Source organism: Megascapheus bottae, chromosome 4 (genome assembly GCF_031878675.1).
Source record: "Megascapheus bottae isolate mThoBot1 chromosome 4, mThoBot2.hap1, whole genome shotgun sequence".
In the NCBI taxonomy this organism is placed as follows: domain Eukaryota; kingdom Metazoa; phylum Chordata; class Mammalia; order Rodentia; family Geomyidae; genus Megascapheus; species Megascapheus bottae.
In genome coordinates, this window is record NC_143512.1 from 39,765,911 (window position 1) to 39,793,810 (window position 27,900).

Here is a 27,900-nt window from a genome sequence, read left to right on the forward strand (position 1 = left end):
GGCTGGGTATAGTGGAACACATTAAAATCTCAGAGGCTGTGGCAGGAGGAACAAGTGTTTTAGGCCAGCTTAGACTACATAAAATCTGTTAATATAAAATAAATAAATAGTTTTATTAGATATTGATCTAATCCTATAGCAAAAAATTAAAAACCTTATAAATCCTTCCCCAGCTGTCTTTGCCCATTCAAGTTATTTCAATTTGAGTTTCTTTCCTGGAGATAACCACTATTACTGTTAACTACATTTTCAGAGGTACTTTTTGCTTATCTAAGTGTATACATATGATTAAAAAATTGTATTTGACCCCTAGACACAGTGAGTCATAACTGTCATTCTAACTTATAGCTATCATAACTGTAATCTGGAGGCTGAGTTCAGGAGGATTGTGATTCCAGGCCAGCCAGTCTTCCTTTTCCCCTCCTAAAAAAACATCTGGGACTCCATCTCAGTCAAGAAAAAGCTAAGGATATTGGTACACACCTGTCAATCTAGCTATGTAGGAAGCATACATAGGAGGATCATGATCCAAGACAGTCTGGAGGGTAAAAAAACTAGTCCCTGTGCAAAACATAGTGAGAGCAAAAGTGCATAGGGATATAGCTTAAGTGGTAGAGCACAGAGCACCTCCCTTGGAGGTGCAAGGGCCTGAGTTCAAACTCCATAAAACCTTTCAAAAAGGATTTGTAGTCAGGTATTGAGATACTTTTGTCATTCTTCTGCTTCTCAAGTAGCTCTCTATCTCTACCAAATTAGATCCATTAAAAACTAACAAAATAAAATCAATTGACCTATTATTTCCATCATAGATAATAATGACCATGTTCAAGTGCATGCTGAAGGCCAGGCATTAAGCATACATTTCTACACATAGTATTATTTAATTCTTGAGGTTCTTCCACTTGGTACTCAAGAGTCATGAAGGCAGGCAAGTAGGAAGGTTATCGGCAAGATCTCTGGTTCTTTTGTCAGGAACCCAAAGAACCAAGTCCACATGGCTACTGCTTAGAAAACAAGTTCTGTAAGACATTGTTCTTGGGAGGCTGCCCAGGATCTCTGAGCTCTGCCTGGGCAGCAAGATGAGGGAGATAACTGCTATTGAAGTCCTCTGCCTGTGCAAAGTTGTTCAGAGCTCAAAATAAATACTGACAGGGAAGAGGAGGGTTAGAGCTGAATTTCATAACCCAAGAGTTTATTCTGTGTCTAGCTTCTGCTTTCCTGTACTTATAAACCAAGAAATATTTATTCAACAAATATTTATCAAGCATTATACTTGGGGCTGGAGAGAAGATCTCTCTCTCTCTCTCTTTCTCTCTCTCTCTCTCTCTCTCTCTCTCTCTCTCTCTTTCTCTTTCTCTCTCTCTCTCTCTCTCTTGTTAGCAAGATAAATAGAAAGCCTACAGAATGGTAGATTTTTTACTAGTTATATATCAGACAAAGGCTTCATATACAAAATTAAACCTTCCAAAAATGGGCTAAAAACTTAAAGAGAAACTTTTCAGAAGAAGTAAGAACACATGAAGACATGTTCAACATAAAAGAAATGCAAATCAAAACAACTTTGAGATTTCTCCATACCTCAGGTAGAATGACAATTATCAAGAAAACTAACAATAGCAGATTCCAACAGGGATGTAGTCAAAAGGGTATGCTACTACACTAATGGTGGAAATGTAAATGTATTCAACCACTCTGGGAAGCAATTGGAGGTTTCTTAAAAGACTAAACATAGAGTCTCCTTGTGACCCAGCAGTTCCACTCCTGGAATATCCAATAGACCACGATCAAGAACACACTCTAGTTACCAGCACAACCATGTCCTTTGCTGCACTGTTTACCATAGCGAAGATATGGAATTGACTCAGGTGCCGCTCAGTGAATGAATGGATTAAGGAACTATGGATATTTTTTTTGCCAGTCCCGGTGCTTGAACTCAGGGCCTGAGTGCTGTCCTTAGGTTTTCTCAAGGTTAGAGCTCTACCAATTGAGCAACAGCACCACTTCTGGCTTTTTCTATGTATTTGGTACTGAGGAATTGAACCCGGGCCTTAAAGCATATTTGGATATAATGAATTAAACAGGATTCTAAACAGTCACATGGGTGAGACTAAAGGAAGATATTCTTAGGAGAGGCTCACAAAGGCTCAATAGCTATGTGCATATATACATACAAAATGATGTTTATTGAAATGAACTTGAAGAAAGGAAAATGAGTGGGTTTTTTGTTATTTTGCTTTTTGTTTTCATGTTTGTTTTTTTCTCCTTTGTGGCTGTGTTTGATTTGTGTACCTTTTATAAATAACTTTATCTGTTTGGGGGAAGATAAATGGGAGCACAGAAATGATGGGACAAAGGGTATACTAATTCAGCAGTGATACTAGATCTATGTTGAAAATAAACTATGCAATTTGTGGGAAGGGGTTTAAGAGGGAAAAACTGGGAGAAAATGAGGGGTGACCCTCAGTACTATATGAATAAATAAACATACACACAATAATCAATTTCAGATTTGTGTGTGTGTGTGGGGTCCTGGGGCTTGAACTTGGTCAGGGCACTGTCCCTGAGCTCTTCAGCTCAAGGCTACCACCCTACCTTTGGGCCTGGACGTTGTCCCAGAGCTCTTCAGCTTAAGGCTACCACCCTACCCTTGAGCCAAACCCCATTTGCCATTTTCTAGAGGTTAATTGGAGATAAGAGTCTCAGGTCTTTTTGTGCCTGGGCTGGCTTTAAACCTCCATCCTCAGATCTCAGCCTCCTGAGTAGCTAGGATTACAGGCGTGAGCCACCACACCCACCTGGCTTCCAGATCTTTTTAGACTAAAAAACCTTTGTCATTTAAATCATTCAAGCTATCTTATATTTGAACAGTGTGTTCATGGTATTTCATGTTTCAACACTGTAGAACTGTTTACCAACTAGTGACATGGAATGTGTCCAACCTCTGTGTTGGCTTTTGGTAAAACCACTGTTTGAAATGGAATGTGAATTTATTATGAGTACGGTGCACTCTGCCCTTGTGCTGGGCTGTTCTGCACACCATTCTGTTGCATTGTCTTTTCTGGCTCTCATGGTTGGATACTATTTAAGGTTGTCAAATATACATCCATCTCTAAGCCAGGTGCAGGTGGTTTATACCTGTAATCCAGGAGTCTGGGGATCATAGTTCAAAGAAAAATCCATGAGACTCTTATTTGCAATTAATAAAAAAAATAAAATCCACCCAGAGTTCAAGATCCAAGACCAACAACATAAATAAATAAATAAATATCCAGAAGTAGAGGACTTGTGCTCTTGTTCTCACTCTCTCATATTTGTATATACATACACATACATTCATATATACATGTTTACATTCATATATGTACATTCACATATGAATGTATATATATTACTGAGGGAATTTATAATTAATAATAATATAATTATATAATTAATCCCCTCTAATAGTCCCCTAAAATAAATATTTCACTGCTTGCTGTTTTCTGACTATCATTGACCTCAGGCAATTTTTATTACCACTATCCAGATCATAAGGAGTGGTGCAGAGGGAGTTTCTTGGAAAAGTCTTACCCAAGGACAGGCTTTTTTCACTTTACCATTTCTGGAAATTCTTCATTCCCTGTGTTCTTGGTGAAGGTCACATTCAGACATCAATTCCAGCACAGTAGGCATATCAAACCACATCATATGACTATTCTTTTTACACTGGCATTGGTGTAGTCACATGTAAAATTAGAAGCTAAGGGATTCTCATATTTGTCTTTGCAGTTGGCTTGACATAAACTTACGGCATAAAATAGCTTTTTCTTAGAGTACTTCACTTTTCCTTTGTGTAGTAAGTACTTTTTTACATACTTAACAACAAATTTGTACAAGCATTTTTTAAAATTCAAGGATAAGTAGTCACAGAATACAGGGCTTCATGTATGCTAGGTAAGCACTCTACCACTAGGCCACACTCCTGGCCGAAGTGTTTCTTTTTATAGAAATATATGTGAGGGGCCTGGAGTAGGGGATGCCTAACATGGCATGTAGTACAAAACACTACAGATACTATGCATTTATGTCTTATTTCCTACTCCATAATTTCATGGACGTTAGCATTCTCAGTATACAGTTTTGTTTTGTTTTTTTTCCTTACTAAGACTTTTCACCTTTTCACTTAGAAGAAGTACTCTACCGTTTGTTTCTCTTTGGCATATCTGACTTGTCAGCATCTGTACTTTTATACTTTAGGACCATTACTGCCTTGGGATCATTATGAAATAAAATAAGAATCAAACATAAATTCTTTACTTATGATAACTGAAATGCTAAGTGACTAATGGACAAATAGTGTACATGGCAAGGATATACTGGAGAAGGAGTGGCTCATGTTTGAAGGTAGAAGCAGATAGGACAGCACATAACAAGACTCTATCAGCATATCAGATAATTACTTCCAAATCTTTTCAGACTGAAGTTGATAGAAGGCAAGCAAAGCCACACATAAAGAGCCCATTGTACCTTTCAAATGCCTACCATGAGCCCTAGAATAGAGTAACAGACAAAAGTATTATCTCTTCCTTCAGGATGATTTTGGTATTGTCCCAATAGTTTGTAAAAGCTCTTCAATATCAATAAACATGGAAATAATTCTATGAAATAAACCCCAGATTTAGTTTCTTAAACCAATTTTTCCATTACTGTCCTTTTTCTACTCTAGAATCTGGTCCAAAATATAACATTACATTTAATTCTTACATTCTCTGATCTGTGGCATTTTCTCATTTTCTCTGTGGTTTTCATGACCTTGACAATGTTGACTAGTACTCATTGGTGCTTGGAAGAATGTTCTTCAGCTTAGATTTGCTTGACTAAGTTGTAGAGTTTTGGAAGGAAAGCTACAGGAGAAAAGAGGGTGCATTTTCTTTCCTTCTTTTTTTATTATAATTAAAGAAGATACTGGATATAGATAGAAAAGGAGAAAGTTTGATTTACTTCTGAATTACATAGGTAAATGCCAGGGGTACAGAACTTATAAATACATGGGCCAGGGTCTAGTGGTAATGTGCTCGCTTAGCATGCACAAAGCCCTGGGTTCGATTCCCTGGAACCACATACACAGAAAAGGCCAGAAGTGGTGCTGTGGCTCAAGTGGCCGAGTGCTAGCCCCCTGAGTTCAAGCCCTAGGACTGGCAAAAAAAAAAAAAAAAAAAAGAACTTTTAAACACATGTTAGTTTTGTACTTCCTACTCTTCATTCAATAGTGTTCAGTAACCATTATGGCCCCTCTGTGAATGGGTTTTTATTTCTCTCATTTTTCATATCTGAAGCTTCAGCATACCCAAATGGGGTAGAAATAAATCTTTCTAGAACATAGCAAGCCAAAGTAGTCATTCTGGCTGAATGTTGACAGGAGCAAGGACTTGGACCATTTTGACCAAAGAACCATTCTGCCTGATGACTGTTTTGTAGGAGGTTTTGAAAAGAATTCTTGGAACAGCAATAAAATCATTTAGACCTTTCAACATGACTTGTTTTTCAACAATGACCTTGAGTGAATTATTGAACTTTTCTGGGTCTCTGTTTTCTCACATCAACATTAATGGAGTTGAACCAGCAAAGATATTTTCTTTGGGCCTTTAAAAGCTATATATCTCTTTTAGTATTCCACTTGAAAGAAAATCTGGAAAAATAAATGGAGCAGGTCAAATAGTTAAATGCTAGCACTCTATTTTAAATTCGCTCCTCATTGTCATAAAAAATTCTAAAATTTTAAAATGCATTTTCCCTGTATATTTTTATTTCAGTTATTTTCTCTAAATTGTATTTTCAGCTTTTGACTTGAAGTATATTGTATGTGTATGTGCATTTATAAAATACTTGTTACATATGTATGTACAATGTATGCTAAGATTCTAATGTTATAACACCATAGGGGTAATTTTAGCCAATTAAATATTTCTTTAAAAAATGTTTTCTAAGCAGTTACTTTTTAAAGTATGATGCTCAAATGTAAAAAATTTCATATACATCAAAACAAAATAAGTAGTTCAGTAGAAAAACAGAATTTATATTGACAAAATTACTGAATGATAGTAAATATAATTGGGAAATGACAAAAGATTTATTAGAACAACTTAATAATAACTCATAAAACTGGTGAATCAAGAGATGAGTATATAAATAAATTACAGTGTGTGTGAATAATGAAATGTCCTTTATATTATATCTTGGAATAATTCCCAGTAATAAGAATATACGACTAGGTAACCAAAAGTCCTAGCACATAATGTTAGATGACAAATCATTTTACACAATACATTTCTTTTATTTTTCTTTTCCAAATTCACTTTTTCAGCTTCTGTAACAGTTACAACATACCAGGCTTGTGGCTTTTATCCCCCTAATTAGACTTATAAACTTGAGACTGAGTGAGAAGTCAGTGGGATGAAGCAGAGAAGAGACCCTTTTCTCAGGTGTATAATTTGGCCAGGGGCACAATTTGGAGGGTTGCTCTTGTATCCAGTGTCAGCTAGGTATGAAAGGCCAGCAGTGGCAGCAGTATTTACTCTGAGTTTGATTTTGATGTTGTTCACTCACAAAAACTTAAATCTGGCCCTCTTGGAGGTTGTATGCATTTCCAAATCAACTTTAGTAAGTCCTTTTCCCAATTAAACTAAACAAGGTGAGTTTTGTTAGTGACAACCAAAAACATTGACTAATAAGAGTTTGTCTCAATAATCTCTTGTGCATCCAAGATCTAAGCTTAACTTTCCAAAGCTAGTAATAATAATAATAATAATGATCTTCCAGATGTTTGTTCTTAACTCAAAATTGTTTTTGTTCATCAAAATGCTTTAGCAGTAGTTACTCAGTCCACTAATCATATGCTTAGAGCTGGAAAGGATACAATGATTAATCAGGCTTAGAGCTGAGCATCTAATTCTGCATGACTTAATACTTATAATTTATTATAATGATGTTTAATATTAATGAGGACCCAGCCTATTCTAGATGTATTGAATCTTCCTGATTGCCTCCTGATTAGACACAGCTACTGTTTCTACAGACAGGAAAACAAAGAACTTTCCAAAGTATGGTACTTGTCCAAGGCATCAGGCTAATAAATCAAAGAATTGAGGTCCACCCAGCTGGTCTAGCCCCACACCTGAATCCTTCATGCCCCACTTGGGAAGAATATTTCTATTGCTGTGAAAGTGTGGATTTAGCCAATACCATTTATGTTCTTCATGCTTAAAACTGCTTCCCTGTCATCACAAAGCTGAAAGGAACCACAGAGCAAAGAGGTCTCCTTTCCTTTTTTTAAAAGATGTCAACAGGAGACAGGAGCTTGAGACTGAATGAGAAGCAAGTGGTGTGATGAGCTGAGCGGAAACAAATAATGAAGAAGACCATTTTCTCCTGGGGTCTGTGCCCAGGGCACAGTTTGGAGGAATACACTAAGCTAATTGAGGACCTTAACCTTTCCTTTGCCTTTTGTTGGCAATGCTAAGAGGCACTAAAATTTTCAAAAGAACTACTTGACATGCTTAGCCTTTCTGCTTCTGTTCTTAACCCTTTGTTGATTAACATGAACACAACAGCAAAAATGAGCCTATCCTTTCCTATCCAAGACCTTTCAATGTCAGTCTGTGGGTTCAGCTTGGTGGCAGAGCACTTGCCTAGTATGCGTAAGGTTCTGAGTTCAACCTCCAGCACTAAAAAAACAAAAGAAAACACTCTTAATATTATGTCAAATTGCTCTGAGTAAAAGCCAATATCCTTACTAAGACTTACAATCCTCAGGCATCTGACTAACACTGTTTTTTAGTTCTTACCTCTTGCTACTCCCATCAGCCCTTCTCTAATTCCTGTCCCTAGGCTTTTAACTATTATCTGAAAAGACTTTGAATTCTCTGGGTTTCTCTTCCCTCAAGATATATAAGTGGTTATTGCCCTTATAGACTTCAGGTGTTTTTTATAAAATTTCTGGGTACTAGCCGGGCGTGTTGGCTCACACCTGTAATCCTAGCTACTCAGGAGGCTGAGATCCGAGGATCAAGGTTCAAAGCCAGCCCAGGCACAAAAGGACCTGAGACCTTTATTTCCAGGTAACCTCTAGAAAGTGGGAAGTGGAGTTTGGCTCTAAGGCAGTAGCCTTGAGATGAAAAGCTCAGGGACCATGCTCAGGCCCAGGGGTAGAGCGATAGCCTTGAGCTGAAGAGCCGGGACAGTACTCTGTCCAAGTTCAAGCCCCATGACCTCCCCCCCCAAATAATTCTGGGTACTTTAAAAGCACCCAACACCACGCTTTTGGCTTTTCTATTCTCTTTCCTTCTTTCCTCCCTTCTTTTCTTTCTTTTTTATTTTTTGGTGGTATGAGATTCAAACTCAGGGTAGTTTTACTGGGTAATTGGAGATGGAAGCTCAGACTTTACTCCCAGGCTAACTTCAGACTGCAACCCTCTTAGCCTCCTAAGGTAGCTAAGATTACAGGAATAAGCCACCAATATCTAGTTTATCAGGTCTTTTCTTGAAAGTAACTTTCTAGTAAGGACTTGCCACTGGTGCCTGTCTAAATTAGCAACTCTACCTCACTGATGCGGGACCTATGATGGTCAGTGTTGGCCCAGGATAGGAAAGCTTCATAGGACATAGGACTTTTAGTGCTAAAACTAGATTCGCACTAAGGCAATAAAGATAGTAATCCCAGTGTCTGGAAAAGTGCCTGTCTTCTAACAGCTTTAAGTATTTGTTGACAAATACTGATCCTCATCAGTAATAGAGATTATAGGCATGAGCCACTGGACTTGGCTGAATCATAATGTAGTTGTTTTCAAGGGGGTACTTTTGTTGCTCATAACCCTGAGTACCAACTATCTTCTCTGTACATCCCCATCTATTCCAGTCAAGACCTTCCTGTGGCTTTCCCCTGAACCATTCTGCTTGGCCAGCCTGCTTTTCTGTCCATAAGCTTCCTCATCTTCAGCTTCTTGGGTAGCAAAGAGCCAGCATTTTCTGATGCCCCTTCTATACTCAGCCAAATAGCAGACATCAGATGTCCCCCCGCAGTCAGCATTCCCTGGCTATGTCTCTAAGACTCTGTAAACCAAAGTCTTTTCAAAGATTTAAAAATTATTGATTAAATAAAATACGTGCCAGTCTTCAAGGCAGCTCTCTGTACAGCTAAAATGAATTGCTTAACTTACTTGGGATTTTGCATGAAGTGTCAAGGCATAGCTGTGATCATTGCAAAGCAGTAATTGTTTTTCCAGTGACCTTCACCACGTGGCTTCGATCCTGTATGGGTAGTTTCTATGCCAGCCACTTGCTGGTCTGCATTGCTGATTCTTCCCACAGCAGGGTTATCCAAGGGCCATCTGTTAGTCTTGATAACTCTCTAGGACATCAAATACCTACTGTGGAACTGGAAAGAACTGGTGCAAGCTGGTTTTTCTTAACGTTACTTAATCATTCTTTTTTTGTTATTTCAGTTACCTTCTTCTTGTATCTTCATTAAAAAAATCAGAACTTTAGAACTCTTGCTTTTAAAACTTAGCATGCTAAAATATTTAAATAAAACTATAAATAGCAATTTGACAGTGTATATTTTAAAAATTTGAATTTTTCTCCAGAAATTAATATGTACCTACATGTCCAAAAAATTAATGGTGTTTATTTGCTCATTTATTTCCCCAGTTTTCCCCATAATAGATTATTTTTCCCTTAAAGCAGGATTTATTCTAGGACATTTTGCTGTTTCCATTTGTTTGCAGCCATTTCTAAAGTGTCTGTAGGCTCTAGAAACCCATGGACACTAAAATCTGTGCATGTTCAACTTCTCTATGAAATGACATAGCGTTTCTGTATAACTCAAACATATGCTAGATTACTGATAGTACCTAATATAATACATATTATTTAAAAAATGTTACACTGTATCATTTATGAAATTCATTGAGAAGAAAAGAGTCCATTCAGGTTTGATTATTTTCCCTGAAAGTTTTCAATCTAGGGTTTGTTGATGCAAAACCCATAGATGTCTAGGGTTGCCTATACTTGTGTCAAAACACTGCTGTGGGGCCAGACAGGCCAGCTGTCCTGAGGAATGTATGACTCACTTTTTCTTTGTGATGGTATGGGTTGTGTGTGTGTGTGTGTGTGTGTGTGTGTGTGTGTGTGTGTGTGTTTGCCACACCTCCATGACCTTCTCCAATTCTAATTATGTCTCTAAAGTTCTGTCTCCAAATGTCATTACACAACTTCAGTGTTTTGGGGGAGACATTCAAAGGCTATCATGGGGCATAGGAGCAAGATAAATACCACCAAAATCTTGATGCCAGTGGTTCAGTCCTGTATCCCAGCTACTTGAGAGGCTGAGATCTAGAGGACTGAGATTTGAAGCTAACACAGGCAGAAGAATGATAGACTCCAGCTCCAATTAATCAGCAGGAAAGCAAGACTGGAGGCATGGCTTAAAGTATAGAGTGCCAGTCATAAACAAGAAAGCCGAGCAAGCAAGAAATCCCAAGTTCAAACCATGGTATGGACAAAAAAAAGTTATCTAATGAGTGACCAGGTCAACCTGGTTTTCAGAAAAATGTTGTAAAAACATACTTGGCATCTAAAAATTTATATTCTACCTCTTCCTTTTTATGGCATTGTACAAAAGATACAAAGCAAATATTTTGCCCATCTCCAATAAGTTCTTTTCTTTTCCAGTCCTGGGGCTTGAACTCAGGGCCTGGGCACTGTACTTGGACACTTTTTGCTCAAGTCTAGCACTTTGCCACTTGAGCCACAGTGCCATTTGTGGCTTTTTCTTTGTATATGGTACTAAGGAATCGAACCCAGGGTTTTGTGCATGCCAGGCAAGTACTCTACCACTAGGCTACACTCCTGGCCCCAATAAGGGTATTTTAGAGGGAAATTTGTTTATGATTTTTTGGTGTAATATAAGCATAGATCAAGAAGGTTTTAAACTGTAAATGTTGTATGTGTTGAGGGGGGAAGGAAGAGGCAGTATGAAGTAGCTATGAGAAGCACAGAATCTGAGAGTTGATAACTAGAAGTTGTTCCAAGGGAGAGAATCTGCTGCTTGGGAACAGAGGAATCAAATTGGTTTGCATAGATTCCATGTTCATGGATCATATGTGACTACTCAGAAGCTAACTGTGTAGTATGTCAAAGCCTGTAGCTTCAGTTGCCCAGCTTCTCACATCAGCTCTACTGACTGCACTGTGTTTCTGTGATGACATTAGTGTTAACCTTGCTGCTTTGTCTAGTTTTTAGGTTGGTATATCTCTTGCTCATACTACTTGTAAGCCCAAGAAAATGAGATGAGGTGGGGCTCTGAATATTTTGACCCCTTCTAATGCAATATCTGAGTGGATGGGAGAAAGGTCTCAGTCTAAGTTAGTTCAAGACTCCTTTACTGCAAGCATGCGTCCCAATTTGGTTTCATGCCTTTCCTATTAAATCCACCTTCATTGAGGATAATTGTGTGTACATACATTTACTTCTTTTTTTTTTCATGATAAAAACTTATTTGTTTTCATTCTCTTATGGCTTTTCCTTCATGAATTTGTGATCAACACTTTGATCCAGTCTTATAGAGGTAGTACACAATGAAGTCTATCATAAGAGACTCAACCATTTGGTTTAGAGGAAATGAGGAAGAAGAGTTACAGAAAAATCTAGCTAACTTTATGTTTTTGAAGAGTTACCATATGGAAGGAACCATAAGTTTGTTTGACAGACTCAAAGTCTAATAGGCTAGCAGGTTGATAGTAGATTTTTGGTTAATATGTGGAACAACTTTTTGAGAGTGAGATGTGTCTAAAAAAAAGTAAGCCTTACATCAGGATCAAAAGATTAATCAAGTTGATCTTTTAAAAGATCAATTTTTAGCCGGGAGTTTGGCCTAGTGGTAGAGTGCTTGCCTAGCATGCACAGGGGTCCGGGGTTCGATTCCTCGGTACCATACACATAGAAAAAAGCCGGAAGTGGTGCTAAAGTTCAAGAGGTAGAGCTCTAGCCTTGAGAAAGTCCAAGGACAGTGCTCAGGGCCTGAGCTCGAGCCCAGGACTGTCAAAAAACAAAAAACAAAAAAACCCCTTTACATTTGGCCGAGAGTTTGGCCTAGTGGTAGAGTGCTTGCCTAGCATGCATGAAGACCCGGGTTTGATTCCTTGGTACCACATACATAGAAAATGTTGTGGCTCAAGTGGTAGAGCCCTAGCCTTGAGAAAGTCCAAGGACAGTGCTGAGCTCAAGCCCAGGATTGGCACAAAAAAAACAAAAAACCTTACATTTGAGCCAGGCGCGGTGGCTCATGCCTATAATCCTAACTACTCAGGAGGCTGTGATCTGAGGATCCAGGTTCAAAGACAGCCCAGGCACAAAAGAACCTGAGACTCTTATCTCCAATTAACCTCTGGAAAAATGGGAAGTGGGACTTGGATCAAGGATAGGATGGTATCCTTAAGCTGAAGAGCTCAGGGTCAATGCCCAGGCCCAGGGGTAGGGTGGTAGCCTTGAGCTGAAGAGCTCAGGGACAGTGCCCAGGCTGAGTTCAAGCCCCATGACTCACAAAAACAAAAACAAAAAAAGTTACAGTTGAATGGGGCGTCTTGGCATATACTTCTAAGCCCAGTACTCATAATGCTGAGATTGGAGGATCATGAATTTGAGACTAACCTGGGATATTTTTTTAAAGCAAAAATAAATAAGCCTTAAACTACATGTTATTATATATTTTGAGAAGAACTATAAGAATTGCAAGTCTCCAGACACAAATTATAAATGTATAAGGAATCAAAAAAATAAATGTATAAGGAATCAATATAAATGGTCTTATGTGAAAGGTACACCACAAATATTTGCAATTACTATTTTTTCAGTTAAAAAGTGCAAAATAAAATACTTTAAATTCAATGACACAAAAATCTGGATGTATCCTAGGAAACTAACATCTATGTGCAGGATAGAGGAAGGGCAGAATAATGACTGGGAATACAGACTGCAGAGCCAGACCATGTGTGTTCCCAGCCATTACTACCTCTACCCTTTATAATTGTGTGAACTCAGGAAAGCTAGTCAGCCTCGTCAGACTTCAGTTTCTTTGCCTGTAAGATGCTGTGTATTGGGGGGGGGGGTGGAGGGGCGGGTAATGGGGACCAAGACATGTGAAAGGGTATCAATATATGTGAATAAATGCACCTTCTATCTGGCAAATATCATGTAACCCTTTTACTAATTACAATAAAAAATATATAAAAAAATAAATAAAGAAAGAAATAGAAAAAAAAGATGCTGTGTATTAAAAAAAATCTGTCAGCAGGCAGACCAACTAGACTTGACTTTTAAAAAGGTCTTCAGAAACTGTTCACCTATTTTAAGTAAACAGCAAGTATTTCATTGAGTATCTATGGTTATGTTAGGCACAATGCTAAATAAAGAGAAACATAAGAAGTATTTTAAATAGGTTTTGACCTTTGATAGGTTATGATCTAGCTATCTGTGCATATAAAGACCCATGCCAGAAGCTTTAAGTAAAATTTATTTTTGAAGTGTTATAATCATTTAGAATGCTATAGACAAATTTAAGAATTCTGCCATTGCTCAGAACTGTTTCTGCATATTTTCTATTGCAATTACCTTTGGAGCCATTATACAGCAAAGTAGACTCAGGGCTTTAGAGTGCTCTATAGTCTTTAAACACCTAGATCAGAAACCTAAATTATTCATTAGGGCTAGTTCTCAGAAACAACTTCCTCTTCTTCTTCTTCTTCTTCTTCTTCTTCTTCTTCTTCTTCTTCTTCTTCTTCTTCTTCTTCTTCTTCTTCTTCTTCTTCTTCTTCTTCCAGTCCTGGGCTTGGGCTCAGGGCCTGAGCACTGTCCTTGGGTTTTCTCAAGGCTAGAGCTCTATCACTTGAGCCACAGCACCACTTCTGACTTTTTTCTAGGCAAGCACTCTACCACTAGGCCAAACTCCCAGCCCAACTTCCCATTATTTTCAAATGTCAAATTCACCTTGAAAGATAAGTTTATTCATGATGATCTTCAGAATAATACAGGGCAACATTCATAGACACTTAGTACTCAGAGTCAAGAACCTATCTTACTGCTCTGCCTCTTTGGCAGCATCTTCTTCTATGTATCCATTGAGCAGAAGTTCAGTATGTATGTGTTGGTTGGCCTGAAGAGACTGTGTAGCTTAATGGCTAACAGCAAGGCAGAATGATGATATACAGAGGGAATTTGAAGTCATGTCTTTCTGTTCTGCTGTTTCCATTTTCTTCCATTATTCCTTACGAATCTGGCTTTGATAGTGAAGGACAGAAAGGTCGACCAGAAGCTGGAAGCAGAGTTTCCCAGTACTCCCTTCTAGCCCTGTGTTTTAACATACACAGCATTAATCAATTAAAATGCATATTTTATTTATATTTATGTTTATTATTATAAAGGTGATGTACAGAGTCATTACAGTTACATAAGTTAGGTAATGCGTACATTTCTTTTAGGATGGTATCACCCCTTCTCTTACTTTTTCCCAGTTTTTTCCCTTCACATCCCCACCCACAAGTTGTATAGTTCATTTTCAACATAGAGTAGTAAGTAATCACTGTTGCATTTGTTTACTTTTTGTCCCTCCATTTCTTGCTCCCCATACCCTCCCAAAGGTCAAAAACAAATAAGGAAAAAGAAAAACCCTGTTTCCAATTAATACATACTTTTTAAAATGATTATCTCTAAATAGTTGTATGAGTGTGTTTCAATTTAATATGTCCATTTATGTGTACAATGTATCTTGAGAAGATATACACTTTGTTTAAGTCTCATATGTCATATATATAAATGTATGTATATATATGTATGTGTATAAATATTTAAAAGTATTTGCATATGTGTATCAGATAATAGGGCTAACTGCAACTTTTGTTTCAATGTGCAGAGAAACTGTCCATTTTCAAGGTCTTTTCACCCATTTTTCTGCTTATAACAATTAGAGAGTTTCACATTGCCTTTCAGAAAAAGACAATTTTGCATATTTTATGAGTTACATTCATTCTGAAGTTCTTGGAAGGCTCTTTACTCAACACTTCAATGCAAAGGGAAATAAAGAAAATAATATTTAATAATGAGACAAAGCATAATCTTAAAAAAGTAATTAAGATGAGGTTACAAGTTACTTTATTAATGGATCTTACTTGTCATTTGATAAGGAGAGTAGATTACAAATGTCCTGGCTATAGATTTGTTTGTTTTGTGATATTGAGGTGTGAACTCAAGGCCTTGTACTTCCTTTATTATTGTTGATGGTGGTGGTGGTGGTTGTGAGACTTAAACTTAGGGCCTGGACAGTGTTCTTTTGTTAAAGGCTAGAGTTCTAACACTTTGAACCATAGCATTACTTCTGTATGTTGTTTTGTTTTGTTTGTTTGTTTTTCTAATAGTTAATTGGAGATAAGAGTCTCATGGATTTTCTTACTTTGAACAATGATCCTCAGATCTCAGCCTCTTGAATAACTAAGATTACAGGAGTGAGCCACCAGTACCTGGCTTGCACTCACTTTTTTTTGTTGTTGTTATTTTGGTTGTGGGGCTTGGATATGGGCCTGGGTGCTGTCCCTGAGCTCTTCAGCTCAAGGCTACCTCCCCACCCTCTGAGGCACAGCACCACTTCGCCACTCCGGTTTTCTGGTGGTTAATTTGGAGATAAGAGTCTCATGAGATGTTTAGTGCCCTTTAGTGCCTGGGCTGGCTTTGAACTGTGATCTTCAAATCTCAGCCTCCTGAGTACCTAGGATTACAGGCGTGAGCCACTGTGCCCACTTACACTCAGTTTTTAATTATATTTAGGAAATACTTCCACTAATATAACACCTGCAAGAAGGATCTTCTCTGACAAGTGTTTTCTAGACAAGAAGTTTGGCTAAATAATTTGATGGCCACTTCTATGATCTAATATAATGTATATTAAGGCAAGTTGTTTTCATTTAAAAAAATGGAGACTGCTTCAGTGAAATGAATAAAGAAGTAGAGAATGAATTAAATGCAGGAATAAAAAGAAGACAGCAGAGGTTACAGGAAGGAAATGGAGAAAGAAAAAGAAAAGGAGAAAATAAGTATGTAGTAAGCCAAACAATATAATAATACGGGAGTCCCAAAGAAAAATATCTTTAATAATAAAGTAATGGTAACAAATAGTATAATTTAGGATCTGGAAACCCTCAGAGAAGGTGAAGGCCTATAATTTTTCTTCTAGCAATGCAAAGGGAAGTTAATTAAAAATTCTTGGAAAGCCAAATGTTATACAAGTACAAAGAGAGCCAGTCCAAGCATGAAACAAATTGAAACAGTGCATGAATTTGGATGAAATGTAACAAAAGAGAATTCATTTGACCTTGATGCTGAGAACATTGTCCTACAAGTGACTCAAGTTGTGTAAAATAGCATTATTTCTCTATTCCCATGGTCCCACCACTTTGTTCTGTAGTGAAAGTTCAGAAATTTATTCATACAATATTGACAGTTTTATGAAAGGGACCCAACCCAGAGTCACTTGTTACAAATATCAAAAGGACAAGATACACATGAAAGGAAAGTTTCAATACAGGTAGTCAATTACCCACTAGATTTTCTCCTGACAATACACAGGAAAATCTAGATCAGGAGAACAATGGTCTGAATGGTGAAGGAAGAAGGTGCTGTCACATTGGAATCAGACCAAAGTTTGCAATAAAAGAGTGACATTTTGACTCAAAATGTTGAGGGAAAAGAGCCAGCTTGAACATAGCTAAAAGCTGGCCCAAATGAATCACTAAGGAAGGAAAATGTCCCCCTCTCCCCCCCCCCCAAAAAAAATAGGATATGTCTGGAGTGACTTTCTGGAAAAAATCAGGGTCTCAGGAGGAAGGAGAGACCTGCCAGGTGCTGAGACTGTAGTCAGTCTCTATTAGAGAGTGCCAGTCAAGTGATGGCAGCTTTCTTCCTCTTTCTACCATCCTTCTTCTTACTCTGAATCTGGATATTTGAAAGCATAGAAAGAAAGAAGTATAGTTCTGGCCTTCTCTGGTTTCCTGCCTGATCAAGCCTTCTGCCAGACAAAAAAGTTCTAAGTCTGAAGCATGTTCTGGCTTTGACTTTATATCCAATTGGATATTCTTTGTTTTTTTCTCTTTCTCTCCTACTGGAAATAGACCCCAGGACATTGTATTCTCTACACGGGCAGTCTATCTCTGAGCCGAACTTTTAATTATGAACTTGAGAGACTGTGTTTGTTAGGTGTATTATCGGGACATACTCAGAAAAGTCTCTAGGGCAGCTCAGTATTTTCAAACAGGAACAAAGAAAGGTATTTACCCACTGAGAAGATTTAAAGGGATAGAGGGACACAAAGATCAATGTGAGTTTTGATTCTGTTACATAGGTTAAGTATGACAAATAAAATGTTATAAATATTTTTGTGTTTTAAAATTTTTACATTCAACATACAATTAGACCAAGCTTGGAGGATTTGATTATAATTACAGAAGAGAATATAGAAGTTATAAACCCTAGTGATGTGAAAGTAATAGTATGGTTTAAAGATGCTAAAAAGAAAAGGAAGGAAAGTAGAAGTTTAGAAGAATCAATTGTGTGTGTGCAGGGTGTGCGTGTGCGTGTGCGTGTGTGTGCGTGTGTGTGTGTGTGTGCGCGCGCGTGCATGTGTGTGTTTTGATATTGGAGCTTGAACTCAGCCTTGTGCTCTTGCTGTGCGTTATTACTTAATGACCCACTGCCACTTGCACCATACCTCCATTCCTGGATTCTTAATGGTTAATAGGAGATATTAAAACTCTCTCAGATTTGTCTGCCTAGGATAACTTTGAATCAGAATCTATATATTTCATCCTCCTACGATTATAGACCTGAGCCACTGGAGCCACTGGAGAATAGAGTCAAAAGATTTTGTTTTATATTGATGAGAGAAGAAGTAAGTTGTTATTATGGTTCATACCTATAATCCTAGCTACTAGGGAGGCAGAGATTGGAACACTGCATTTTGAGGTCAGCCTGAGAAAAAGAAATGGAGATGTTCCCAACTCATCTCAGTCAGCTGGGTGTGGTTGTGTTTGTCATTTCAGCTACTCAGGAAGCATAACTAGGAGAATTCCAACATAGACTCAATATTCAAGGGTTTATTTGAGAAGTAATGAAAGCAAAAATGGCCAGGGGTCTAGTTCAAGAGGTAAAGTACCTGTCTGGCAAGCACAAGGCCCTGGGTTCAGGCTCTAGCATTGCAAGGAAGAGACAAAGGAAGAGGAGGAAGAAAGAGGAAGAACAAGAAGTGGCGGAGGAAATACAAAGGAGGAAGAAGGCAGTAATTATATAATAGGGTGCTTCTGGCAAACAATGACATTTCTGGGAATGGTGCTAATATCAAAAGGTAATTTTTACATTTATTCTCTGTGTGTGTGCACACACATGCGTGTGTTTGCATACCAGTCTGGGGCTTGAATTCAAAGCTTACGCATTATTCTTGAGCTTCCCCGCTTCCACCAGGGCTAGCATTTGTGTGTGTGTGGGGGGGGTGGTCATGGGGCTTAAACTTGGCCTGGGCATTGTCCCTCAGCTCTTCAGCTCAAGGCTACCAACCTACCATGAGCCAAGCTCTACTTCCCGTTTTCTAGAGGTTAACTGGAGATAAGAGTTCCAGGTCCTTTTGTGGCCAGGCTGGCTTTGAACTTTGATCCTCAGATGTCAGCCTACTGAGTAGTTAGGATTACAGGTGAGAGCCACTATGCATGGCTAGCCATAGTTCCATTTTCACCTTACATTTTATACATTTTCCTACAGTTTGATTTTTCATTGCCATGTTCACACGGTGTTCAAAACAATAAAGAAAACACAATTTGAAGAAAAAAGCATGAATACTAACTTTAAGAAAATCCTACCTTGCTCTAATCCAAGGTTTGGTATGCATATCCAGACTGCTTCCCCAGCTGCTGTGTTTTTCTGAAGCTGGTGGCAAAAACCCACGTTCTGGGGCCAGTTCTTCTGCAATTGCCCTGATGTGGTAGGGCTCAAATCCACAGCACCCACCAATGTACCTGACCCCCAGGTTGTAGGCCTCTCGGGCATATTTTTGAATATCCCATCGAGTGGCAACTCTGGGCTCCATGGCTGTAATACAATAATATGGCATTTCTGTTACAGTCCCCAAGTCCTCCCTTCCTCTTTTCTTTTCTTTCCTTTCCCTTTTATGATAGGATCTCATTATGTAGCCTGGAACTCTTGGATATTTCTGCCTTAGTCTTTCAAGTACTGTGATTACATTTTCAAATGATAGATGCTCTGATGGACATTTTTTTTTCCTAATCAAAAAACTTTATAATGGGCTGGGAATGTGATTTGCCATAGAAAAAAAGCCAGGCATGGTGCTGTGGCTCAAGTAGAAGAATTCTAGCCTTGGGCAAAAGCAGCTCAGGGACAGTGCTCAGACCCTGAGTTCAAGCCTGAGGACTGGCAAAAACAAAACCAAAAAGGCCTTAAGCTTTAAATTATGTATTCTTCAGAAAACTTCCTGGGTTAATGCTGAACGCTTTTGTTCTGTACATTCTCATAGCATATGACTGTGTGAGTTTTACAGTGGCACCTTTGGCATGATAAGAAATATGGAGACCTCTATATATGCCAGAACTTACCAAAGGGATACTCTGGGAGATCCACAAACCCTTCTTTGCCACAGTCAGGTGTATGAAAGCCCAGGGCCTGCACCATGAGGTGAGCTCGCAGCCTTGCAGCCTCAAGACCCTGCTTCATGAGCTTCACTGTCTGCAAACTTTCCATGGGCCCAAATCGACAGTTGACACCAACAATGTTAGCCCCTATTTGGAGAAATCAAGATGTTTTACATTTATTTATTTATTTATTTATTTACTTTCAGTACTGAGGGCCTAAAGTTTGCTAGCCAGGCACTCTACCACTTGAGCTAAGCAACTAAACTATTCTTACGGTGATTATTTTTTGAGGTAACATTTCCCTCGGTGCCAGGGCACCACTGGGAAGGCTTCCAGGTCACTGGGAATGACAAGTATGCACCGTTGTTCCCGCCATTATGTTTCTTTTATGGATAATAGACATGCGCCTGTGCTTGGCCATTGAGTAAGATGAGGTTTAACAAACTCTTATATCTGTGCTAGTCTCAAACTGTGATTTCCTGATTTCTGCTCCCAACTAGCTTAGATTATAGGCTTGAACCCCTATGCTGGAATTGGTCTTTTTTGTTTGTTTTGTTTTATTAATAATTAGAAGCTACCTTAGAAATTAGCAATCCCAAGATTTAAGAAACAGATTCCAGCTAGTTCTTTTCTTTCCTTTTTATTCCTATTTCTTTCACAGTATTAAGCAAACTTTGTTAAATTTTCAATGCCACATTACCTGCCTCCACTAACTTCACAGCGCATTCTCCTGGTGTCACGTCATGCATGTCTCCTTCTGGTCCTATGCACATGGTTACTGCCACAGGCTTTCCTGCTTCCTTTAAGACTTCCACAGCCCACACAGCTTCTTCCACATGCTCAAAATACTAAGGGAAATGGCACCTTTTTCTATTGCTTCTCATTGAAAGTAATATTTTAGATAGTAGAACACAAATGTTGCAGAAGTTATAAAAATTACCAACTATATAGTACGTGGTAACACTTGCTAAGGAATGTCTCCAATCAGTGGACTAAACAATAGCTTTCTGAGTATTTTAATTAATTTCTTCAACTGTAATAGGCAGATTTTCATTCAAGGGTCATTGTCTAGTGAAATGATGACTTTGTAAAACAAAAACCATGCCTACACAGTTCCTTGTTTTTAATAACAGCACCTTTGAAATTATAGTTTCAAAGAAGTGAACTTTTTACCTATCTAAACTCTTAGGGAACTTGGCAATCTCCAAAAAATCATTTATCATACATTATATTTCAGAGTGCTTTTATGTCCTTTCTAGTTGAATATTCATAAATGTTCCATAAAGAAGTTGGGAACATGAATTTCCCAAACCAGAAGACTGAGACACAGCACAGGACACATACTTATCCTTGCCGACTCCAGTCAGGGCATCTTGTCTTGTGAACCCATGTCAGTTTCAGGAAGGCTTCCCCAAACCTGCTTCACTGCCATAATGGAAAAGATGACCTTAAGGTAACTGGAGAGAAGTCAGCAGAAATCTACCTGTTTCCTCTCTCTCATTCTTTCCTTCTCTTTTTCTGCACTAGGGATTGAACTGAAGCCCATGTTCTTGCTATACCAGTACTCTCAAATGACTGAGAGCTTTTTTAGTTAGATTTTTCAGATAGGATCTCATATGTTTGTTCCGCTGGCCTCAAAAGTGATCCTTCTCCCCTTCAAAAGCAAGTAGGTAGAATTACATGCATGCAACACCAGAGTTGGTTCTTTCTTCAGTCTTGATTTAGGAATTTGCAAAAGCCTCATGTAAGGAATGATGGAGGGAATAAAAAGAGACGTTCCTACATCAGCTAAACTGTGTTTCATCCAACTGGAGAACAGCTGCAGCAATGCGTGATGTCTCTGCAAAGGACTCTTCAGTGGTTCACTGAGGCATGGGCAATGCTGGGCCTTGGGAGAGTTGCTGAGGCAAGATTTGCATTACAGTGAGTGGAGTCATTGAGGGAAAGAGCAGTTGGGCCACTGTTTTCTTGTTCCAGGACTTGAGTTAAGGGCATGACCCTAAACAAGAACAGTGGTATTGAGAGCAGAAAATGAGGGAGTGTGAGTTTACTTTTGAAGGCAGCAGGAACAGAATAGTATAGCTGCTTGTGCGAATTAGAGATCTAGTGTAATGAGTTGGCTATGAACTGTCCCCCCAAATGCCCATGTGTTGAAAGCCTAGTTACTAGCTTGTGGGGCTATCCATTGAGAAGTACAGATGGTAATAGCTGTGATTCCATCTATGGATTAATCCGTGATGATTTCACATTTTGATGATACATGGAGAGGTGCTGGGAAAGTAGGCCTTGTTGGCAGAGGTCCACCATGGGGGGCATGCCTCTGAAGGATAGGCTGTCCATGGCTCCTTCCTATTCCTCTTTCTGGTATTTGACAGCCATTAAGTGAGAGCTAACATACTTCCTTGAGGTAACCTTGCCTCATCACAGGCCCAGAAACCATGGAACAAACTGACTTGGACTGAATGAAACCTTGGGCCCAAATCAACCCTTTCTCACTTAAATTTATTTTTCTCAGCAAATTTGTATAGTGATGAGAAGTTCTAACTGATTGTTTAAGTGTGTTGTAAGTTGAGGGAAACCAAAGGAATGGAGTGATCAAGGCCTGCATGCAGGAGGAGAGGGCAACTGCTTAGTACTGAGGATTGCTGGGGGCCTGGATGACCCTGAGCAGCTGCTACTTCCTAGGCTTTGCTACCTCACTGTCTTCAGCCCACCTACAGTACCTTCCAACCTCTCATGGAGAGGATGCCCTGAACCACTGCCCCCTTCCTCTTTTCCTGTGGACCAGAATGAATCAGAGTCTGCAACTATTCAGACTTGGAAAAAGCAATCAATAAGGCTCAGACCTCACTTGGCACTGCCCTTTGGCCTTAGAGAAATTGTACAAACAAGTAATGTTGGCTTGGACTGAGGTGCATTCAAATAAACCTTTGCCCATCCACATGGAGGAAACAAGGGTACCCTGCAGTCCAATACCCTAGTGAAAGTTGATGCAATTTCCCCTGTGAAAATAGCAGGTTTACCTCTGCAATCAAGAAGTCCACGTTTTCCCTGGCAAAAACTTCCAGTTGTAGCCGGAAATTTTTTTTAATTCTAGCTTCATCCTTGTGGTATTTGTACATGGACGTCTGGCAGATGCCGCCAGCCACCAAGGCATCACCTTTGCCAGCCACTTCCTTGGCAAGGTTACAGGCAATGGCATTTATGTCTTCCCACTGGGATGAGAGATCATAGCTAATAAATACAGTTATTGGTGCCTATTAAATGCTGGTTTGTTAAATGAACAAATTGTACATTAACATTTACAAGGATTAGCACTTTAAAATATTTAATATACTTCACAGAATTGCCACATCCTTCCTCTCATCTATTCTGCCCAACAGGTCTACTAACATAAGTACTATTGCTTTCTCCATTTATAGAGAGTAAGTCAATGCTTAATAAAGTCTTTCATAAAGTTATGCTGTCAATTGTTGGCAAATTTAGAAATGACACCTAATTTCACTTCTGAGCTAGTACTGTCTTATGTTCCTTGACAGACAAAGCAGTAAAAGCACCGTGTCCTTTGTATAACTAACTTAAAGATAATTGTTTTTTGGTGGGTCCTGGGGCTTGAACTCAGCCTGGGCGCCTCCCTGAGCTCTTTAGCTTAAGGCTACCACCCTACCCCTGAGCCTGGGTGTTGTCCCTCAGCTCTTCAGCTCAAGGCTATTGCCCTACCCTTGAACCACAGCCCCACTTCCCATTTTCTAGAGGTTAATTGAAGATAAGAGTCTCAGGTCCTTTTGTGCTTGGGCTGGCTTTGAATCTCGATCCTCAAATCTCAGCCTCCTGAGTAGCTAGGATTATAGGTATGAACCACAGCACCCAGCATAGGTTGATTTTTTTTTTGTTTGTCTTTGTGCTGGTCCTGGGGCTTGAGCTTGGGGTCTGGGTCCTGTTTCTGAGGTGCTTTTGCTTGAGGCTACCATTCTACCACTTGAGATACAGCTTCACTTCAGGATTGTTAGGTAGTCTAGTAAAGATAAGTCTCACAGACTTTTCTGCCTGGGCTGGCTTCAAACCGTGATCCTTAGATCTCACCTTCCTGTGTAGCTAGGATTACAGGAGTAAGCCACAGACTTTTGTAATGAAATATCTAACACAATCAGATCGATCTCTTAACTTCTTCTTCTTCTTCTTTTGCCACTTCTGCTGCTTCTTTGTGTGTGTGTCAGTTGTGGGGCTTGAACTCTGGGCATGGGTACTGTTCCTGAACCACTTTCTCTTTTGGCTTCTTGGGAAGAGGTTCTGTTTGTGGTAGATGGACAGATACTGCCTCCCTTCCCATCTCAGTTGACTTACCTTGCTTTCCATAGTGTCTTCACTGGCAGAAAAGGTGAATGTCTGCATGACATTTGACCCTGCTCTCAAGAATTCCATGTGAAGCTGACGAACTGCAAAGGCGCCAAGGTGTTTTCAAATTAAAATTCATAGAAGCTCTTATATTTTTTAGCAGTCACAGCAGTGAATTTACTCCTCTCTCTCAGTCAGAACCAGTTTTCAATCCAATACTGATGAAAAGTCATACATTTTGTCAGGAGAATTCAAGGACAGAGTGGATGGCAAAGAACAACCTGATGCTGCCCCGTGGATGAGCCTCAAGGCTTGATGGGTTACTAATGCACTTGAAGCACTGGCAGCTCACAGAGAAGACAAGATATATGGCCCCCACAGCAGACTGAGGCAACAGCAAGCATGAGGGAAACCAAGAAACTGCCCAAATGATCTTCTCCCTTTCTCTGAGAGTCACCTCTGCTTCTTTTTCCTTTGCCATGTTCCTTTTCACTCCTTATCTTTATCCTTGCTCCTTTAGTGCTTGTAGATTAGCAAAAAGAACTTCCAAAATTAAGAACTTCTACAATTAAGGTTAAGGCAACACAGGAAAGATCCTTTGTGTCTGCCACAGAACTCTGAGTATCTGGTGTGGCAATGGTAATGGCTGTTGGGTACTAATGCCACTCATATGAGTTAGCTTATCACTCCTCACAACTGGTTACATCCTGTCCCATGTGACAGATGCAAAGGGGTCCTCAGAGAAGTCAAAGGACTTGCCTAAGAGTATACAGCTGGTCTGCAGGATATCTGATATGTGATGCATGTATGAATAAAATCAAGGGGACTCAAAATTGCATTCCCAGCTTGCATTTGGATCTTCCATTTTATTTTCCTACCTTAATTTAGGAATGCAGAGCAAGAATAGACTTAAAGTTCCAATTTGATCTTACCAACCCATCCCATCACAATTTCTTCCTCTAATTCTTTTTATTTTCTAGCCAGGAGGATGATGTAAAACTGTTCATTTCTTTGTGTCTCATCCCTAGAACCTGTCATCTGTGCTTTTAGCTTGGTGACGTCATTAATCACTATTACTCCCTCACTGTGATAGCATCTAGTGGGGCAGGATGAAATGAAAGTAGTAACAAGTTTTGATATTTTAAGGAAACACTTGAATATCAACAAGATTTCATGGAAAAAAAAACATTTTTTTTTTTTTTTGCCAGTCCTGGGCTTGAGCTCAGGGCCTGAGCACTGTCCTTGGACTTTCTCAAGGCTAGAGCTCTACCACTTGAGCCTCAGCACCACTTCTATCTTTTTTCTATGTATGTGGTACCGAGGAATCGAACCTGGGTCTTCATGCATGCTAGGCAAGCACTTTAACCACTAGGCCAAACTCCCAGCCTGGAAAAAAACATTTAAATGTAGATTTTAGCAATGATTATACAAGAAGGTACATTTGTGTGTGACTAAGCAAGAGACATCAAGGGCAAGAAGGAGGGGGGAAAACGGGAGATAGAGAAAGAAGAAAAGGATTGGGTGGGGGGGGCAGGGAGGAGAGGTCCTTTTTCCCACACTTATATTGCCATTATCTCCACATTCTGACAACTTTTCTAGTAGCACAGTCTTATCTTTCTAGTCAGTCATGAGGCTTCAATTCAGAGCTTGAGCATGATCGGTCTTGAACTTTTTGCTAAAGGCTAGCTAGCACTCTACCTACCACTTTGAGCCACAACTCTACTTCCAGTCTGGTGGCTAACCCACCTATAATTCCTTGATTTAAGCAAAATGTCACACAAACTCACATGGGGTCTTAGGTGATGTGGGCACCAACCTGCATCTGGATGCTCCTCCACAGCTTCCGGAGTCCAGAGCCCCGCCTTCACGTAGCCTCTCTTCTCCAGAGTGAATAGAAAGCTGCCATCCCCAACGACAACCTCCCCACTGTCCAGACGCTCCAGAATGCCCTGGAGAAGACAAAGGAAAATCACATAAGCTCTCTTCATCCCCCATGTTTGTTTTTGTTTTTAAAAGCAATTTCTAGCCAGGTGCTGTTGCTACTCAAGAGGCTACTCCTAGCTACTCAAGAGGCTGAGATCTGAGGATCGCAGTTCAAAGCCAGCCTGGGCACTAAAAGTCTGTGAGACTCCTATCTCCAATTAACCACTAGAAAACCAGAAATGGTGCTGTGGCTCAAGGGGTAGGGAGGTAACCTTGAGCTGAAGAGCTCAGGAAAAATGGCCAGGGTTCAAGCCTCACGAAACTGGGGGGCAGGGGGGAGGAAAGTATAGCACTTAAAAGATTTAGTAGAAGAAGTTAGTACTGCCTTTTTATCTTCTTAGTAACCTTATTTTAGGCAAATTGAACATTTCTACTTATAACCAAGAGAAAATATCTGAAGACTTAAAAAAAAAAATCCCTGTAGGGGCTGGGAGTTTGGCCTAGTGATAGAGTGCTTGGCTAGCATGCATGAAGGTCTGGGTTTGATTCCTTGATACCTTATACATAGAAAAAGCCAGAAGTGATAGAGCCCTAGACTTGAGAAAGCCCAAGGACAGTGCTCAGGCCCTGAGTTACAAGTCCCATGAATGGTCACAAAATAATAATAAATAATAATAATAATAATAATAATAATAATATCCCTGTAGTCTGCATCTCATATATCAGTTACTATTGTGTCCCTCAGGGTTTCATATAGCTTAGGTCAGCGTGAGATATATTTCATTTTTGCTAACATGGCCAGAGTGCTTCACTTGCTCTCAGTTGTTTTTCTGGCTGCGTAGTAATTGGTTGAAATGTATTTTATCTAAAGTCCCTTTTTACTGTGCACCTTGGCTATTTCTCTTTATAGAATTAATAAACTAGGGCAGGGAAACGGGCACCAAGACATGTGAAAGGGTATCAATGTATGTGAATTAATGCACCTTCTATCTGGCAAATATCATGTAACCCTTTTACTAATTACAATTAAAAAAAAAGAATTAATAAACTAGCGGCTGGCGTTTCTCATGCCTGTATCTCACCCCTTCCCCATTCCAATCATGAGGCTCAAGTGGGTTGTTTTGGAGGTGCTGGGGATGGTCTTCCTCCAAATTCATATCCCTTCTAATTTTGTTTCGTCCTCCACGCTCCCCACCTCCACCTTCCCAATATGGAGGAATAAAGCTGACATCTTGGTCAAGACACCAGGAGTTGAGAACTGACTACTTGGTGGAGAAGGCTGAGTGGGACTCAGCACCCACCACTCCTGAGAATTGGGAGCAGCCGTCCTTGCTCAGGGCTGGTTGCAGACCGGCCGGGGACTCTCACGGCCTGGCTGCCACTTTTACCAAAAGGAAAGGGAAACTTGGGACCGGCGTGGGTGAAGGCCCGTGGCCAGGCAGGACTGGGTGTTCCAGTCTGAGCCAGGAAAATGAGTGTCCTCTGTGTTCCTTAGCCTTCAGAGCCCAGCTCCTTCGTCCACCACATCAGTGGCCCCGAGCTGGTCGCACCCCCTCCCCCACCCCCCTGTGTCTGTTTCCTCACCTGTAAAGTGCGCTGTGCAGTGCTTGGCACTGAGTGAGGGCTCGTGACTTAGTAAACCGAGGCTCGGAGTCCGTTCCCACCCCTGCCTTGCTAAGGACTCAGGCTTTGGCCAGGTGCTCGGGTGGATTTGCACTTGAGTGACTCAGAGAGCCATGGCGAGGAAACGAGGAAGGAAGGAAACTCACCTTCTTGGGCCGGGGACCTCCGGTGGCGGTCATCGCGCTGTGGCTCTGAGGGCGCAGATCCCCTGGCACTCAGCTGTCCCGGCCCCGCCCCCTACTGGGGGAGGGGAGTGAGAGGGAGGGGAGGGTCTGGCCGCTGGCGAGAGATCACAGCCTCTGGCTCC

General features: G+C 39.9%; 1 protein-coding gene across 2 annotated transcripts; it reads right to left on the reverse strand.

Moving 5' to 3' along the window:
* Window positions 1-14,014: 14,014 nt before the first annotated feature.
* On the reverse strand, window positions 14,015-27,818 carry Bhmt2 (betaine--homocysteine S-methyltransferase 2). Of its 2 annotated transcripts, XM_090331715.1 has the most exons (8): window positions 27,740-27,818; window positions 25,864-25,996; window positions 24,057-24,148; window positions 22,736-22,927; window positions 20,413-20,560; window positions 19,677-19,859; window positions 18,927-19,155; window positions 14,015-14,379 (listed from the first exon to the last, which is right to left on the reverse strand). In XM_090331715.1, the coding sequence occupies exons 1-8, from the start codon at window positions 27,770-27,772 to the stop codon at window positions 14,298-14,300; spliced, it is 1,092 nt and encodes a 363-aa protein (XP_090187841.1). In that variant the 5' UTR covers window positions 27,773-27,818; the 3' UTR covers window positions 14,015-14,297. The 2 variants fall into 2 exon arrangements, with proteins under 2 accessions (XP_090187841.1, XP_090187842.1); XM_090331716.1 differs by lacking the exon at window positions 22,736-22,927.
* Window positions 27,819-27,900: the final 82 nt, after the last annotated feature.